We start from the raw sequence: 18670 nt of genomic DNA, 5'->3' as shown, positions 1-18670 counted from the left end.
AATATGTATTTGTCAAATAAGTTGTGTTTTGAAATTATTCTATAACACATAGAGTGGGAGTTTTGATTCCATCTTACTGGATTCATTTACCATTCCATTTTTCTTTTTTTTTTCACATTAAGCAATGTTAAATCTTAAACTCGTAAAAAGCTTTCTAAGATAGGTCTCAGATGAGAGGGATGCTTGACCAAATCGAGTAGGGGACTGCTGACTGGGCAGTTCCAGCCTCTATAAAAGCAGCAGCTTCAGACTCCTCTGAGAACTGACAGGCATCACAGGTTAGTGCTTTGTGTGTGTTTATGCTCATCTAACTTGCTTGAATTCAAATTTAGATTAATGTTATGTGACTCTTTGTAAGCATGTTTTTTTTCATGTCAAATACTCTTGAAGGGATAATATTTATCAAAGATGTTACTTTTATTATAAAGCAAGCCGCTAATTACATTTTGCAATTAGGAATAATAGTAATACAGAATAGTATGTTATTTGATATTCTTTGAATGATCCAAATAGTTTTAGATCACTGGATATACTATGAAACACGTTTGTGCTGGAGCTTATATAACTGAGGTAATTGTAAAGGCAAAGCAGCTTTATTCATATAGCACAATTCAAACACAGAGGCAATTCAAAGTCAATATAGGTGAAGAATTTAATTCAAGTGACAACAAGAAGCAATGCAAAAGCAGATACAATCAATTAAGATAGTCCAAAATGAATAAGAAAAGAAGAAAAAAAATGGAATAAAATTCTTAAATTGAAAAAATATAAATGAAAGCTACAGTGCAGTAATACAAGCTTATGGAGCAATGCATGTTTGCTAAAGAGGCTAAAATGATTGTTGTGTGACTGCTGTTTACTGTTGTAAGTGCTAGACAGTGGAACATTTTAAAATGTTCTGTCCTCTTCAATGATCATCCCATCTGTCTTCAACAGCATTCTAAGGCAACAAAACATCTGTGGCATTCATTTGGGATCAACTGAGGTAAGACATCAGCAACAACACAACATCCATAACAGTCAGATACAAATCTTATCATATAATACTACCAAATACTATCACAATGAAGTATTCAAAGTAATCCAAATTCCTTCTTATCTTTTCAGTCCCCAATAAAGTGCCATCATGAGCACAGACGCAGAGATGCAGCAGTATGGGCCTGCGTCCATATACCTCCGCAAGCCCGAAAAGGAGAGGATTGAGGCTCAAACGTCTCCATTTGATGCCAAAACAGCATACTTTGTGGCTGAACCTGCTGAAATGTATCTAAAGGGTAAACTCATTAAAAAGGAGGGTGGCAAAGCCACAGTTGAGACCCTATTATATGAAGGAAAGCCATCAAAGGTAAGTGTAAGCATGCATGAAACTCAAATGACCTAAAACAAACTGATAACAGTTCTCTAAATCATTAAGATATTAGTTTTTACTTCACAGACTTTTCTTAGCAAAAGAGAATAAGATACATTTTATTAAACTATTACATGAGGATATATGACTATCTGACTTCACTGATGTTTTTTTTTATTAAAGATAGGTGAATACATGCTTTATTTAAATTTCTTGTGAACAACAAAATAGAATGACATCCAGTGAAACTGATTTCTTTTTTTTCTTTTTTTTTTACTGCATTCTCTTTTTAGACTCTCACTGTAAAAGAGGATGACATCCATCCCATGAATCCTCCCAAGTATGATAAAATTGAGGACATGGCCATGATGACCCACCTCAATGAACCTTGTGTGCTGTATAACCTCAAAGAGCGTTTTGCATCATGGATGATCTATGTGAGTGTTAAGATCGGCAATAACATACAGGAAAAAACTAAACTTTTCTTTTCTCTGCAGCCAATGCTCTGAATTAAATTCAGATTGATCTTATGTATACAGTGTGTCAGATGTAGTAGCAATGAAGTCAAAAGTGAACTTTCTTCTCTTTCTAGACCTACTCTGGCCTGTTCTGCGTCGTTGTGAACCCCTACAAGTGGCTTCCTGTGTACGATGTCCAGGTTGTCAATGCATACAGAGGCAAGAAAAGAGTGGAGGCTCCACCCCACATCTTCTCCATCTCTGATAATGCCTATCAGTTCATGCTCACTGGTAAGATATCTTATTTTGAGAAGACGACAGATGAATGTATGTTAACGTGACCCACAAAACAAGACACAGCAGATATGACCTCAAATGTGACTGTATTTCGTCAATATATGGTATTTTATTATGTACTAAAATATTTGTTTGTTTATTTCAGATCGTGAGAACCAGTCTATCCTTATCACGTGAGTTAATATACATATAACAGAATAATAAATAAGTCTATATCAAATATATATTATCATATTATATTATGTTTTATGTTTCTATGTAATATATTATAGGACATTGATATGACTCAAGTTTTCTCCCTCACCTCTTCTTTCCCCCAGTGGAGAATCCGGTGCAGGAAAGACTGTCAACACCAAGCGTGTCATCCAGTACTTTGCAACAATTGCAGTGGCTGGAGCTAAGAAAGAGACTAGTAAAATACAGGTATAAATGTTCACTTTTAATTGAAAAAGGACAGAGAATTGTTTGTAATGGATTCTTCACAATATGTTCTTTTAATGTTTTTGTAGGGTTCGCTAGAAGATCAAATCATCGCAGCAAACCCTCTGCTTGAAGCTTACGGCAATGCCAAGACTGTGAGGAATGACAACTCCTCTCGTTTTGTAAGTTTTAAAAGGTTTTAAAATAAACATAAACTTTTTGAGCCGAGTCTCAAAAATCCTGCTAACTTAAATCTAATATGCTTAGGGTAAATTCATCAGAATTCACTTTGGAACCTCTGGCAAACTGGCCTCGGCTGATATTGAAACATGTAAGTCATTTTCTACATTTTGCTAAAACACATTTGTTTGAATTTCCATTTTTGTATGATGGTAGTTTTGCAAACAGCTTTAAAACATGAGTTGTCACTATATGACATGTCATACATGCTATATGCAATATATTTAGCAGCAGTTATGTGTAATTATTTAACGTATAAGCCTTAAGTTGATTATCTCTATGGGAAACATTAAGTCCTTAATTCTTGGGCTTTATTTTGTTTTATGCTTTTGGCAAATATTGTACAAATATATGATGCCTCCTGGTGAGACTGTGCATATATTTATATATTTCAGATATTATTATTTTGTATCTATTGTCAATGATAATAATATGATTTCAAAACAATAAACTGCATCTGACCTTGATTTTTTTATACAAGATCTGCTGGAGAAGTCTCGCGTCACCTTCCAGTTGTCTGCTGAGAGGAGCTACCATATCTTCTATCAGCTGATGACTGGCCACAAGCCTGAGCTTCTGGGTATGTTATAACACAAATTTGAGATAGAAATGTAAACAATACCAGAAACAAACAATACTATGTATTTCTCTTGTTCTCCTCCAGAGGCTCTCCTGATCACCACCAACCCCTATGACTACCACATGGTCAGTCAGGGTGAAATCACTGTCAAAAGCATCGATGATGTGGAGGAGTTTATTGCAACAGATGTAAGACAACAATTAGTTAAATAAATATTATACTGGGGAAATATTTCCCATACCAGTAACTTTTACTTAATTTACATTTCAGACGGCCATTGACATATTGGGCTTCACTTCTGAGGAGAAATTGGGCATCTACAAGCTGACTGGCGCTGTGATGCATCATGGCAACATGAAATTCAAGCAGAAGCAGCGCGAGGAGCAGGCTGAACCCGATGGCACTGAGGGTAATATAAAAGAACTATTCTCACCATGCAAGGTTTGTGGTACATAACATACCATACCAGTTAATGTGTATTTAATACTCCTTCTGTTTCTCTTCATCAGTGGCTGATAAAATCGCCTACCTCATGGGCCTGAACTCAGCCGATGTGCTGAAAGCTCTGTGCTACCCAAGAGTCAAGGTCGGAAATGAGATGGTGACCAAAGGTCAGACCGTGCCACAGGTAATAAAAAGAAGATTTGATGTATGGAAAAATAAGAGGAATGTGTGCATTTTGATATGAAAATATTCTTAGAAACTACCACACTAAAATCCTTATTTCTAGGTCAACAATGCTGTCAGTGCTCTGTGTAAGTCCGTCTATGAGAAAATGTTCTTGTGGATGGTCATCCGTATCAATGAGATGCTGGACACAAGGCAGCCAAGACAGTTCTTCATTGGAGTGTTGGATATCGCTGGATTTGAGATCTTTGATGTAAGTTAAAAAACACATAAGTAGTGATGATATAGAGAATGAACACTACATGCCTGTTTGATTGATTATCTCCCTGTATACTGTAGTACAACAGCTTGGAGCAACTCTGCATCAACTTCACCAATGAGAAACTGCAACAGTTCTTCAACCACCACATGTTTGTCCTGGAGCAAGAGGAGTATAAGAAGGAAGGCATTGATTGGGAGTTCATTGACTTCGGTATGGACTTGGCTGCCTGCATTGAGCTTATCGAGAAGGTAAGACAAATCTGCCAGGTAGAACTTGACTACTGTTTTCTGAGTGTGTTTTAAATTATTTTATTTTTTTAACATGGCAAAATTTCATTTCAGCCAATGGGCATCTTCTCCATCCTTGAAGAGGAGTGCATGTTCCCCAAGGCATCTGACACAACTTTCAAGAACAAGCTGCATGATCAGCACCTGGGCAAGACCAAGGCCTTTGAGAAGCCAAAGCCTGGAAAGGGCAAGGCTGAAGCTCACTTCGCTCTGATTCACTATGCTGGTACAGTGGACTACAATATCACTGGCTGGCTGGACAAGAACAAGGACCCACTGAATGAATCAGTTATTCAGCTCTACCAGAAATCTGCAAACAAACTGCTGGCATTACTGTATGCTGCTCATGGTGGCCCTGATGGTAAGAAGCTATACAAACTGGTAATTTGTTAATTTATTGTAGTAGGGAAATAAAACCTTAGCCGAAACAAAGGCAATAATCTAGTGGCATTGTTGCAACTTCTCTGGAACAACCCACTGGTGGGCGTAATAAGAAGGATGGTTACTTCCTGATCATATCTGAATTACAAAATCCATATTCCACAAAGACGAATGCTTAAAACACTTCTAAAACATTATTTATTCAGTCCCATTAATGAAATTCTTTTATTTTGCAAAACAGAGGCTGCTGGTGGTGGCAAGAAGGGTGGTGGAAAGAAGAAGGGAGGTTCCTTCCAGACTGTGTCTGCTCTTTTCAGAGTATGTATTGTTTCATATCTTTGGATAACAATTCAAAACCTCAAATAAAGTTGACCTATTATCTATTTATGACGCTCCACAGGAGAACTTGGGCAAGCTGATGACCAACTTGAGGAGCACCCACCCTCATTTTGTCCGTTGCTTGATTCCTAATGAGTCAAAGACCCCAGGTAAGATGTTCATAATCCACCTCTCTGCACTATGTGTTACGTAGTAAAAAAAGAAAAAGTCTACCAAATATGTGTGTGCCATTTCCAGGTCTTATGGAGAACTTTTTGGTCATCCATCAGCTGAGGTGTAATGGTGTACTGGAAGGCATTAGGATCTGCAGAAAGGGTTTCCCCAGCAGAATCCTCTACGGTGACTTTAAGCAGAGGTGAACATCCCTTCATTCCATGCCTGACAAATTGAATTAACTTTACTTAAAGAATGGTGAGGCAGAATGCCAGCACAAGAGTTGAAATACATCAAAGTCACAGCATACTTTCCTTGCAGATACAAAGTATTGAATGCTAGTGTCATCCCTGAGGGACAGTTCATTGACAACAAAAAAGCTTCAGAGAAGCTGCTGGGCTCCATTGATGTGGACCACACTCAGTACAAGTTTGGGCACACAAAGGTTAATTCTTATCAACATTATTAATAGATTTAGTCATCCTGATGTGTCCTTGTGTACTGATGAATTAATTCCTTCACTTGCAAACATAGGTGTTCTTCAAAGCTGGTCTGCTGGGTACCCTGGAGGAGATGAGAGATGACAAACTGGCTACGCTGGTGACCATGACTCAGGCTCTCTGCAGAGGTTTCCTCATGAGGAAGGAGTTTGTTAAGATGATGGAGAGAAGGTACTATTATCATGCATGCACTATACTAAACTCTTTTTTCAATTTAAATAATTATATTATATTGATGTCTTTCCCATTTCTACAAGTTTTGTTAATATATATATATATATTATTTTTTTTAATTTTTTTTAGAGAGGCAATCTTTTCCATCCAATACAACATCCGATCCTTCATGAATGTGAAGAACTGGCCATGGATGAATCTGTACTTCAAGATCAAGCCTCTTCTGAAGAGTGCTGAGACTGAGAAGGAGCTGCAACAGATGAAGGAGAACTATGATAAAATGAAAACAGACCTGGCTACTGCACTGGCCAAGAAGAAGGAACTGGAGGAGAAGATGGTTTCCCTGCTGCAGGAAAAGAATGACCTGCAACTACAAGTGGCATCTGTGAGTAGAATACTTGACATCATGGTCAGGTGGCTGCGGTAAATTAAGTCATATGGACCAAATTCATCAATCAGATCTCAAGAGATACTTGGAAACCAAATGCAGGGTTTACATTATGTACCTGCTTTACCAAATATCTAGCCTTTCTTTACAGTCAATCTTCTATATAAAGAATGTATATATTACATTTAACAAAAACTAAATAATAAACGTATATTTTCAAGGTTAATCCACATGTATGTTAAAAATATAGGAAGGTGACAACCTCTCTGATGCTGAGGAAAGGTGTGAAGGGCTCATTAAGAACAAAATCCAGCTTGAGGCCAAACTCAAAGAGACAACTGAGAGACTGGAGGATGAAGAGGAAATGAATGCCGAGCTGACTGCTAAGAAGCGGAAGCTGGAGGATGAATGCTCTGAACTGAAGAAAGACATTGATGACTTGGAGCTCACCTTGGCTAAAGTGGAGAAGGAGAAACATGCCACGGAAAACAAGGTTCACATATTCACTGTTCACTGATACAAAATGATGAAATATTTCTACAGAATCACATATGCATATAAGTTAAGTTATACTAAAATACATCCTTCATCCCTTTTTCAGGTGAAAAACCTGACGGAGGAGATGGCATCTCAAGATGAGGCCATTGCCAAGTTAACCAAGGAGAAGAAAGCCCTCCAAGAGGCCCACCAGCAAACACTTGATGATCTCCAGGCAGAGGAAGACAAAGTCAACACTCTGAGCAAGGCCAAGACTAAGCTGGAACAGCAAGTGGACGATGTAAGAAAACAAATCTTTTGATAGTGTATTTGTAGTCAAGTAGCTTGTGTTTTTAAGTTTGCATTGCATGATAAAATTTAAAAACACTAAATACTGTCAAAATGTCATCATTAATTCAAAAGCTTGAGGGATCACTGGAGCAAGAGAAGAAGCTTCGCATGGACCTTGAGAGAGCCAAAAGGAAGCTTGAGGGAGATCTGAAACTGGCCCAGGAATCCATAATGGATCTGGAGAACGACAAGCAGCAATCTGACGAGAAAATCAAGAAGTAGGTTTTTTGTTTGTTTGTAAGTCTAAAAATCCTCTTATCAGCATCTCACACATTACACTCAACAACAGTAAAACTATGACAGTGAAAGCTTTTTTGGTCTCCTCTTCCAGGAAGGACTTTGAGACCAGCCAGCTCCTCAGCAAAATTGAGGATGAACAGTCTCTTGGTGCTCAGCTTCAGAAGAAGATCAAGGAACTCCAGGTAACATATTCAACGCACATACACAATTGGACACAGACAAATTAGACTTAGAAAATTAATTAGAACACAATATATACCTGCAAATAAACCCTCCATCATCATATCCAGGCCCGTATTGAGGAGCTGGAGGAAGAGATTGAGGCTGAGAGGGCTGCTCGGGCTAAAGTAGAGAAGCAGAGGGCTGACCTCTCCAGGGAGCTTGAGGAGATCAGTGAGAGGCTCGAGGAAGCTGGTGGAGCAACAGCAGCTCAGATTGAGATGAACAAGAAGCGGGAGGCTGAGTTCCAGAAGCTGCGTCGGGATCTTGAAGAGTCAACCCTGCAGCATGAATCTACCGCAGCAGCTCTCCGCAAGAAGCAGGCTGACAGTGTTGCAGAGCTGGGAGAGCAGATCGACAACCTCCAGCGTGTCAAGCAGAAGCTGGAGAAGGAGAAGAGCGAGTACAAGATGGAGATTGATGACCTCTCAAGCAACATGGAAACTGTTGCTAAAGCAAAGGTATGGGGTTTGTTTACAAGTCAAAGTTTCAGCATTGTATCCTTATGTTTTAAGATATATCACATATTTACTATCTTTATATGAATATAACAGGATAATAATAATAATAGTTATGCAAAAATGATCTATTGGCAAGCAGTAAAGGTCTGTGTTGTTTGGATACAAATTTAGACCATTTATTTTTGATAGGGCAACTTGGAGAAAATGTGCAGAACACTTGAGGACCAGTTTAGCGAGCTCAAATCCAAAAATGATGAGAATGTTCGCCAACTGAATGACATCAATTCACAGAAGGCCAGACTTCAGACGGAGAATGGTAAGTCACCTATACACCTGTAGTGAAAAGCACTCTGTAGGTGAGTTAACCAAATTTCAAAAACTGGTTCATACATTGTCCTACAGGTGAATATTCCCGTCAGCTTGAGGAGAAAGAAGCTCTGGTTTCCCAGCTGACCAGGGGCAAGCAGGCCTTCACTCAGCAGATTGAAGAGCTTAAGAGACACATTGAGGAGGAAGTGAAGGTACTACAATACCTATTCTTTCCTCAAAATACACTGCAATTTAACTACAATAATAGTGAAACAAACATCTTGCGGAAAGTTACCAAGAAACGTTTATCCCTGGTACCCAGAGTTGCATTTGCAGTGTATATGTAGGTCAGTAAATACGGTCTCTTGTCATGTTAAACAGGCCAAGAACGCCCTGGCCCATGCTGTCCAGTCATCCCGCCATGACTGTGATCTGCTCAGAGAGCAGTTTGAGGAGGAGCAGGAGGCCAAAGCTGAGCTGCAGCGAGGAATGTCCAAGGCCAACAGCGAGGTGGCTCAGTGGAGATCCAAATACGAGACTGATGCTATCCAGCGCACTGAGGAGCTGGAGGAGGCAAAGTACATGAACCACTTCTACTGTTCCATGAATTAAACACATAGTAATACATTGTAGTGTAGGTAATGTTCTTTCTATAAGTATGCAAGTAAAAATGTATCCTTCCCTGCTCACTACAGGAAAAAGCTTGCCCAGCGTCTTCAGGATGCAGAGGAATCCATTGAGGCTGTGAACTCCAAGTGTGCCTCTCTGGAGAAGACCAAGCAGAGGCTGCAGGGTGAGGTGGAGGACCTCATGATTGATGTGGAGAGGGCTAATGCTCTGGCTGCCAACCTTGACAAGAAGCAGAGGAACTTTGATAAGGTACATCAATGTTACAAAAAAACAAAACCAGATTTTTTCAAATAAAACCCATAATATTTCCTCATCTATATAATTCCAGGTCCTGGCAGAATGGAAGCAGAAGTATGAGGAGAGCCAGGCAGAGCTGGAAGGATCCCTGAAAGAGGCTCGCTCTCTCAGCACTGAACTGTTCAAGATGAAGAACTCTTATGAGGAGGCCCTGGATCAGTTGGAGACCTTGAAGAGAGAGAACAAGAACCTGCAACGTATGTGAACTATTATACTTGAGGGAAATAATAATGATTGTACACCAGCTCCTAAAAGTGTAATTTGCTTTGTTTTGTATTATCTTTCCTGTAGAGGAGATCTCAGACCTGACTGAACAGATTGGTGAGACTGGAAAGACTATCCATGAGCTGGAGAAATCAAAGAAGACTGTGGAGACTGAGAAGTGTGAAGTGCAGACAGCCCTTGAGGAAGCTGAGGTACAACAACATCAGGAGTTGACAGGGACTCACAAAAAAACATCCAGCAGTCAGTAATTTCTTTAGTTTGAGTAATCAGACATACATTTTGACAATGATGAAAGTCATTGGACCTTCAGCTTTACTTTGGTTTTCTCACATATACAAATCTAAAAACAAAAATAATTTATAATCTCTTAATATTTAAGTCTCGGTGACCTTTTGAAATGCTGATAGGTTCAAATCATTCTTGACAAATCGAATTAAATAAATTGATAGAAACGGGGTCTGATAGTATTTTTAGCTTTTATCACAACAAAAGTGCCATACTATGTTTAAAGGAAATCTTGTATGAGTTATTAACTTTCATTATTTATCTGTTGAAATTAAGGGTGCACTTGAGCATGAGGAGTCCAAGATTCTCCGTGTTCAACTTGAGCTCAACCAGATCAAAGGTGAGGTTGACAGGAAGCTGGCAGAGAAGGATGAGGAGATGGAGCAGATCAAGAGGAACAGCCAGAGGGTGATTGACTCCATGCAGAGCACTCTCGATGCTGAGGTCAGGAGCAGGAATGATGCCCTGAGAATCAAGAAGAAGATGGAGGGAGACCTGAATGAGATGGAGATTCAGCTGAGTCATGCCAACAGGCAGGCCTCTGAGGCCCAGAAACAACTGAGGAATGTCCAGGGACAGCTCAAGGTGAGTTTGGTTGGATTTCTGAATGACAAAAAAAAGGTTCCAGAGTAAAAAACAGTTAAGATTAACTCTTCACTTTTATGTTTTCAGGATGCCCAACTGCACCTTGATGATGCTATCAGAGGACAGGAGGACATGAAGGAGCAAGTTGCCATGGTGGAGCGCAGAAATGGCCTGATGCTGGCTGAGATTGAGGAGCTGAGAGCCGCTCTGGAGCAGACAGAGAGAGGACGTAAAGTGGCTGAGCAGGAGTTGGTTGATGCTAGTGAGCGTGTGGGACTGCTTCACTCTCAGGTTTGTTTTCCATAATTCAAAAGATGCTAGTATTTTGAAAATACATTCATACAAAACATCATATTAAACTTGTTCTTTAAACATTCAGAACACCAGTCTTATTAACACCAAGAAGAAGCTGGAGTCTGACCTTGTCCAGGTTCAGGGTGAAGTGGATGATTCAGTTCAGGAAGCAAGAAATGCTGAAGAGAAAGCCAAAAAGGCTATCACTGATGTGAGTTTACCTCTCTAACTCACCTGTGTAATGTTTTTGGTCTACTTCCATTCACTGTTAAAGTTAATTATAGATTACAAAATAATGAGACACCACTGTATCATTTCAGGCTGCTATGATGTCAGAGGAGCTGAAGAAGGAGCAGGACACCAGTGCTCACTTGGAGAGGATGAAGAAGAACCTGGAAGTCACAGTCAAGGACCTGCAGCATCGTCTGGATGAGGCTGAGAACCTCGCCATGAAGGGTGGCAAGAAGCAGCTCCAGAAACTGGAGTCCAGGGTCTGCAGTTTATACTTTAAATGATCATAATATATGAAGTTTAGGATGTAAATTGTACCTTTAATGAGTAGAATGAATCGAACCCTTTTCAGTAGTACATTTTTGATGAATTATCTATCATCATGTGACAGGTACGTGAGCTGGAGGCTGAGGTTGAAGCCGAGCAGAGACGTGGAGCTGATGCTGTGAAAGGTGTCCGCAAATATGAGAGGAGAGTGAAGGAGCTGACATACCAGGTACATTTAACTTATTACTGGTTTGATTCTCACTGTACTGCATTGCTAATCATTTTTTAATCCGTCAAGACTGAGGAGGACAAGAAGAATGTGACCAGACTTCAGGATCTGGTGGACAAGCTGCAGCTCAAAGTTAAAGCTTACAAGAGACAAGCTGAGGAGGCTGTGAGTCAAATAGATAATGTGACACATCGTTTACAGTTGATTTAATAATAACATCACTCTTAACTGCCTTGTTACTATTTTAATCTCAGGAGGAGCAGGCCAACACTCACATGTCCAGGCTGAGAAAGGTCCAGAATGAGCTGGAGGAAGCTCAGGAGCGCGCTGACATCGCTGAGTCCCAGGTCAACAAGCTGAGAGCAAAAAGCCGTGATGTTGGAAAGGTATCCTGATCCATGATCACAGTTCCAATCGTGTTGATACAAGGAGTCAGTTCAATTATTTGATGCTGTGTACTTTTACCATTGACAGTGTAAATCAATACCACAGCTTATATTGTACCCAAATCATTACATATTTGAATTTCTACCTGAAATAACTGTGCTAATTGATTTCCTGTCTTTTTCTTTAGTCTGAGTCTGCTGAGTAAGAGTCATCATCATGTTGAGGCCTTTCAACAAAGTTCATAAAATATGAACCAATGACTGGGGGATTTTTTTTTAATAAAAATGATTGCAATCACAATCCAGAATCCTGTCATTTCCTTTCTGACAACTAATTTATTTCCAGCAATAGACCATGGTGGGATATCTTTTTGTATCAGCAGCACTATGAGTGTGTAAGAACAATACAAACCATCCATTTGTCTTTCAACTTATCCAGGGCTAGTGCATAGAAGCATGGCTCTGTCACGTGGTTTAGTATAAACCCTCACAAAATGGATATACATGTGTTTGTGAAGTGGAAACCTTAGATTTGCAATATGGTGCAAGAATAATATTATGATAAAATAACGGGATTTAAGGGATTTAAGTTCTTTATTGTTTCAATCAATCAATTAAAAACTGTTTATTGGTACAAACACAACTTTTTAAATACATTTTTAATATACCATTTTGGCCAAATTGTGCATTTCTCGTCCACTGGTGAATTATTCCACACAAATCATGACTCAAATGTATGAAATAAAGCTTTACTGAGCCTGCTAAGGGCTCAGTGTGGGCCAAAATGACATGGACATTGTCTGTGGGCAAATTGGTTGAGTTCAGACACTCAAACAGACCTCATTTGAAAATGTTTCTTTAATTTGTGGCAGACTTTTACATTATGATTTTTTTATTACAGCCATCCTACATTACATCCTCCACTGTAATGTGTGCAGCTGTTAGATTGAATTTTTCACATAGTTTTAGTTCCAAGGATGATATTATTAATGCCTCCCTAACCCCTCAAAGTCTAGAGGTATTAAAACCATATACCAAAATATTTTCAATTTAAAAAAAGAACATAAAAAGAAAGAAAAAGAGTTACCTGGTTATTTTTTCTCAGATCAGAGCGAATACAATTATGCTTAGGACTCAAAAAAGGCTGTGTCCTGTCCTGCATCCATGCAATGCTCTATTTGGGATGTCACAGGCGATAACAAGATGTAGCATGCCAAGTCATGCAAGGCACTCTGTCTCCTGGAAGAAATTAATCCTTGACTTGGAATCTTGGAGCAGAAAGAGGTCTTAAGCTTTTGATGCCCCTTCATCTGTTATCCCTTTGGGCTTTTTCACTGAAGGGTACTAGGATTTCACATTACTTCTGGATACTCCTAAAGGGAATATATGGTGATCGGGTGAACATGCAGCAAAGGAAATCAACACCCCCTAAGTGGATTTCTTCTTATAGCAGATCCTGAAAAGTTAAATGTCAAAGGAACAACATATATAACTCGTTGGTCCAAGTAATGGTCACATTTCTACTCAGATAACGGAACATATGGCACAACATATATTGATTCGTAGATGTTTAAAACATCAATTTTGATGCCATGACATCATACAATCAGCATCGGGACCAAAGAAGCTATAAAGACTGAGCAGGGCTTGCGTTGGTCACTTCAAGTCATCACATAATCTGCTCAAATCTTTATATGTCCCAAAAGCCAACTCAAAATATGTCAACATAAATAAGACAAAACAATCAGAAATGGGTTTACTGTTCATGTTCAAATGTTTTCTGTGTTTTTTTCTAATTTCACAAAAATGTTGCCTAGTGTGGAACTTATTTTACGCTTGATCTCAAATGAGTTGCCAACTGTTTTCATGTCCATTTAGGGAGTTATATAACATCTGATTTAATTTATATAGATAGTAACTCATCTTTCATTACAGGAATATGAGATGAGCCCTTGCCCTGTAACTGTAGATCAAAGACATTAGGGGGCATTTCCAAAGCTAAGCTCTATGAATGCATCTGACATGGCACAAAAACATGAATGCAATGTAGACTCTACTAATAGGGTGTTTATGTCATGAGAACCTTTTTTATGTTAAATGCGACCTCACAAAATGTTGTAATGTCAATACTTTTAAAATTATAAATCAAAACTGCCCATCATTTCAGGCTGCTATGATGGCAGGGGGGCTGAAGAAGGAGCAGGACACCAGTGCTCACTTGGAGAGGATGAAGAAGAACCTGGAGGTCACAGTCAAGGACCTGCAGCACCGTCTAGACGAGGCGGAGAAACTGGAGTCCAGGGTATGCAGTTTATACTTTAAATGATCATCATATATGAAGTTTAGGATGTAAATTGTACCTTTAATGAGTAGAATGAATTGAACCCTTTTCAGTAGTATATTTTTGAAGAATTATCTATCATCATGTTACAGGTGTGTGAGCTGGAGGCTGAGGTTGAAGCCGAGCTGAGACGTGGACCTGATGCTGTGAAAGGTGTTCGCAAATATGAGAGGAGAGTGAAGGAGTTGACCTACCAGGTACATTTTAACTGTTAACTGGTTTGTGCTGAGCAATTTTTATTTCCTGGATTTTTTCCAGTCTGACGTTGCTGAATAAGAAACAACATCCTTTTGGAGCCAAATTGATCAAGTGGTTAAGTCGTGTAGAAGCATGGCTGCTATAAAATCCTGCAGAAAATGTATGCCTTGCTATTTAAGCAAAGCAAGCATGCTATCACACTTTAATTATTGTTCAGTGATTTGGTCCAACATAATATAAAAATAATTCAGAACAGATTACAGGTAGCTCAGAACAAAGCAGCTTGCATTTCTCTTCACTTGCCATAGTGGACAAGAGTAGGTTCCATGGATAATCCTGGCTTGGTTAACTGTTAAAAAGTCAGGTTTTGAGTTGATCCTTGTTTTTGTGTGTCTAGGTGGTTGTGTTATGTATTGATTCTTATTGTGAGTATGAATGTCACATATTTGTATTGATGTATTATCTGCTATTGACGTGTTGTAAAAAAAATATAAATGGGGCCACAGGAAGAGTAACCACTGTTGCATTACAGTAGCTAATGGAGATACAAACAAAACAAATCAAAATCAGCAGTGCATACATTGCACGAAGGCATCTTAAAAATGTACAAGCGAAACATTCTAAATGAATTGGCACTGTAGCAAACCAGGACATGCAGTTGTGGTTATAACAGTCTGTCACACAATACTGATGAGATCAGCAAAGTACAGACTTATAAAACACCTTATGTACCACCTTATATGTACTCTCTCTGTCATCGGTTTATGCTTACTGACATATGAGGACAGACATGTAGATGCCTTTCTATTTGTGATCATGCAGTATAACCTTGAAAGGGTGGGCAGTCATCAATAAAACACAGGCCGCTCACCAAATATGATACCCCCGTCACAGCACAGCTCATAACCATATTAAGTACCTGAATGTTAAACGTAAAGAGATTAAGGAGATGAGGAAGTTCTATTTTAATGAAAGCTAACCAATAATTACATTAAAGCCAGCAATTAAAATTCTAATAATTAAAAAAATCCATGTGTTGGAAAACATAATACACAGTTATGATGAATGTGTTTCATAAATGTAAGTTAATGGTTGGCCAACTTTCATACACTAATACTTGTGCTTCACTAAAGTCAAATGATTTATACTTGTGCGCAACTAGCTAATGATTATTTTTGACCGTGGTAATACCTTGTGATCTTCTAGTAAGATGTTAAATAATGAGCCAAGTCTGCTTAAAACTTGGTAATGAGAGTTAATCTTTGAGATGATCTCAGACTTTCCCTTCATTAAATTAGTCAGTCAGTATAAACTCTTTCACTCAAAAGCGGCATCTTTTCCCACCCCTCGAAGGAAAATATGATTGCTATTTATGAGGAACATATTTCCGGTGTTAAATTATCTGAGTTGGCAATCCTTCTGTTTGATACATAACACTTGTCCAGTGTTAATGGAGAGACCATGGCCAGAATTTTATTTCAGATATCTGACATTAGTGTGACCAGTAACTATACACCAGTGACATTTCAAGGCTTCTCCAAATTTAAAACTCATCAGTGGCTGTGATATCACAATTAATATGACACATGTGCCTATCATAAACTGTTTATTCATTAGATAACATAATCCACAAAGACATAAGACATAATGTAAAGTACAGTAAACTAACAAATACAATTCATTTGACAACATGTCTAATTTGGTTTCACATCACAAGACTTTTCAATTAAACCCATTTGATTTGGTTTTACTGTATTTGTTTTGCAATGCTATAATGAACTAAAATATGTTTATAATTTCGTAATATCTATACGCAGTGAACATATCACGGTCAAGCACCAAGGTCAAGCATTCCCAGACCAAATCACGTGGGACACTTATGCTGAGTGTATAAAAACAGCAGCTCTTGACGTCTGCTCCAACTGAATGGCATCTAAAAAGGGGTTGGTGCAGCAAACTCTTCCCATAGCATGTCTATAATACTATTAATAAAATGCTGCTTCAATGTTTTACTTTACAATTACTTTGCTCAACTTAGACCATTTCTATATCAGGTTTTGTATGTTAAATTCATTGTCGTAATGCAAAACTGTCCTTGTTCTACCTATAACTACACGTTGTGTAGCATGCATACATACACAGGGTAACTATGAATTTCTGCTTGTATCAGTTAAGGTAAATTCTTCAAAACAAAATAAAGGAAACGAGTCAATTGCAGGCTCTTTGACAAATTTATAAAATATGTTTGAATCTCTATTTATGGTTATAGTCTCCATTAAAATGCCACAATAAGTACAGGTGCCATTTACCTCTGAATACCAGTAGAGGAGAGAATCGAGGCCCAGACTCCTCCATTTGATGCCAAATCTGCCATTGGCCTTCTTTCTGACTCATCCTGATGAAATGTATGTCCAGGGAAAACTTCTCAAAAGAGAGCGTGGCAAACCCACTGTTGAGAAAGACAAAGGAAAGGCAGGTGACCCTCTACCTAGAACTTAAATGTGATGTCATGTCAACTGATAAACTTTATAGGAAATGTCTCTCAAAATATCACAACTTTTTCCACTTTATATTCATCAGTCACTGTAAGATGAAAGGAATCCATCACAGGAACCCTCTAAAGCTGATAAAATAGAGGACCCACCTAAATGAGCAACCTGAACTGCATAACCTCAAAGAGCGCCATGCACCGTGGTTGACATACCAAAGATTTCAGTTCATGCTAACTGGGAGCAGAGTTACAATGTTAAAATGTGTGGAAATGTGTACATATGCTTGAACTTGAAACTTAAGAAACTTTATGATTATGGCAAAATACTGGTACAAACAGTTGTTTAAAGTGTTTGAGTCTTAGTTGAGAGGAATTTGTTTTGTATCTTTGCCTTATATAACTACAGTTTTCGTTTGGGGTCACTTGACAACCAAATCATTGTAGCCAACCCTCTGCTGGAGGCCTATGGTAATGCCAAGACTGTGAGGAATGACTCTTGCATTGCAAGTGGTACATCACAGTAAAATTCTGAGACTTTTTCTAATGGCTCTCTTAAAAAAGGTGAAGCTAATCAGGATCTGATTCTCTACAGTAAATTCATCAGCATCCATTTTTAAGGTAAAAGCATGGATAGGAGAAATTGGGCAAGCTGATGACCAACTTCAGGAGCACCCACCCTAATTTTTTCCGTTGCCTGATTCCAAATAAATCAAAGACCCATGGTTGGAAGCCCATACTCATACTTTTGAGCTATAAGTTACATAATCATACAAATCAATATTTAGCTTAAAGCAGAAGTGACCACAGTTTTGATTTGAGTACAGGTATTGTATTCCAATCCCTTCTCAGGAGGAGCAGGCCAACACTCACATGTTCAAGCTAAGGAAGGTTCAGGGTGAGCTTTAGGACATCGCTGAGTCCCAGGTCAACAAGCTGAGAGCCAAAAGCCGCAATGCTGGAAAGGTAACTCTTCATTCTGTTGAGCATAAATTTTAACATTAGAATTGTGCACAAATTACTTGAACTGATGGCTTAATGGTATATTCAGGTCACAGGCTAATAATTATTTGATTTACTAATCATCACAATTTGCTAGACTGACCTTTTGTTTTCAGGAAACCCAACTGCACCTTGATGATGCTCTCAGAGGACCGGAGGACATGAAGGAGCAGGTTGCCATGGTGAAGCGCAGAAATGGCCTGATGCTGGCTGAGATTGAGGAGCTGAGAGCCGCTCTGGAGCAGACAGAGAGAGGACGTAAAGTGGCTGAGTAAGAGTTGGTTGATGCTAGTGAGCGTGTCGACTATGTGAGTGTTGTCTATCACTCAAAACAACATGTTACGTCTAGGAAAGATTTGCTGGACTGATATTTCACCAGGCAATTTGCAAAAGGAGTTAGTTAAGAAGCATTAATTTTCCACTAACTTAACATGTATTGCTTAAACTGAGTACTGCAGACTAATTTGGGTCCATAAAAATGTGTATTTAACGTTGCATCAGTTATCAACAATGTTACAGGACATAATATGACTAATTTGTAAAGCACTACCAGTTTTTTTCCAAATAAAATCTGCTCTACTTTCTAGTATACACAATAACCCAAAACTACAATACCTCTGTTTATTGTTTGGGTGGATTTCTTAAAAATAAAAAAATCTGTTTGGTTTATTCTTTCTTGCCCAGTCATTTAACACATTTCT

At 38.7% G+C, this 18670-nt stretch overlaps 2 protein-coding genes across 4 annotated transcripts; both read left to right on the top strand.

Moving 5' to 3' along the window:
• The first annotated feature begins 1126 nt into the window (after positions 1–1126).
• Positions 1127–18244, top strand: LOC129098851 (myosin heavy chain, fast skeletal muscle-like). 3 transcript variants are annotated; one of them, XM_054607970.1, is made up of 39 exons: positions 1127–1345; positions 1642–1785; positions 1941–2097; positions 2249–2276; positions 2424–2526; positions 2613–2705; positions 2791–2854; positions 3245–3343; positions 3428–3531; positions 3614–3752; positions 3853–3971; positions 4074–4223; positions 4310–4480; positions 4574–4880; positions 5142–5218; positions 5301–5388; positions 5477–5594; positions 5714–5837; positions 5927–6063; positions 6196–6451; positions 6705–6947; positions 7056–7232; positions 7355–7500; positions 7614–7704; positions 7813–8202; positions 8392–8518; positions 8605–8723; positions 8893–9089; positions 9207–9390; positions 9470–9635; positions 9730–9854; positions 10225–10533; positions 10621–10824; positions 10913–11038; positions 11148–11318; positions 11450–11554; positions 11624–11719; positions 11809–11931; positions 18215–18244. In XM_054607970.1, exons 1-39 carry the CDS (start codon positions 1127–1129, stop codon positions 18242–18244), a joined length of 5826 nt encoding a protein of 1941 aa, XP_054463945.1. The 3 variants fall into 3 exon arrangements, with proteins under 3 accessions (XP_054463945.1, XP_054463946.1, XP_054463943.1); XM_054607971.1 differs by lacking the exon at positions 18215–18244 and adding an exon at positions 14540–14557 and having other exon boundaries at positions 11809–11940; XM_054607968.1 differs by lacking the exon at positions 18215–18244 and adding an exon at positions 12129–12207 and having other exon boundaries at positions 11809–11940.
• On the top strand, positions 14114–14496 carry LOC129098188 (myosin heavy chain, fast skeletal muscle-like). Its single transcript, XM_054607174.1, has 2 exons — positions 14114–14242; positions 14374–14496. Exons 1-2 carry the CDS (start codon positions 14114–14116, stop codon positions 14494–14496), a joined length of 252 nt encoding a protein of 83 aa, XP_054463149.1.
• Positions 18245–18670: the final 426 nt, after the last annotated feature.

The sequence above is a fragment of the Anoplopoma fimbria genome, chromosome 11, assembly GCF_027596085.1.
Source record: "Anoplopoma fimbria isolate UVic2021 breed Golden Eagle Sablefish chromosome 11, Afim_UVic_2022, whole genome shotgun sequence".
Classification (NCBI taxonomy): Eukaryota; Metazoa; Chordata; class Actinopteri; order Perciformes; family Anoplopomatidae; genus Anoplopoma; species Anoplopoma fimbria.
Note: the sequence above shows the minus strand (reverse complement) of the source record. Positions and strands in the feature narration are given on the sequence as shown.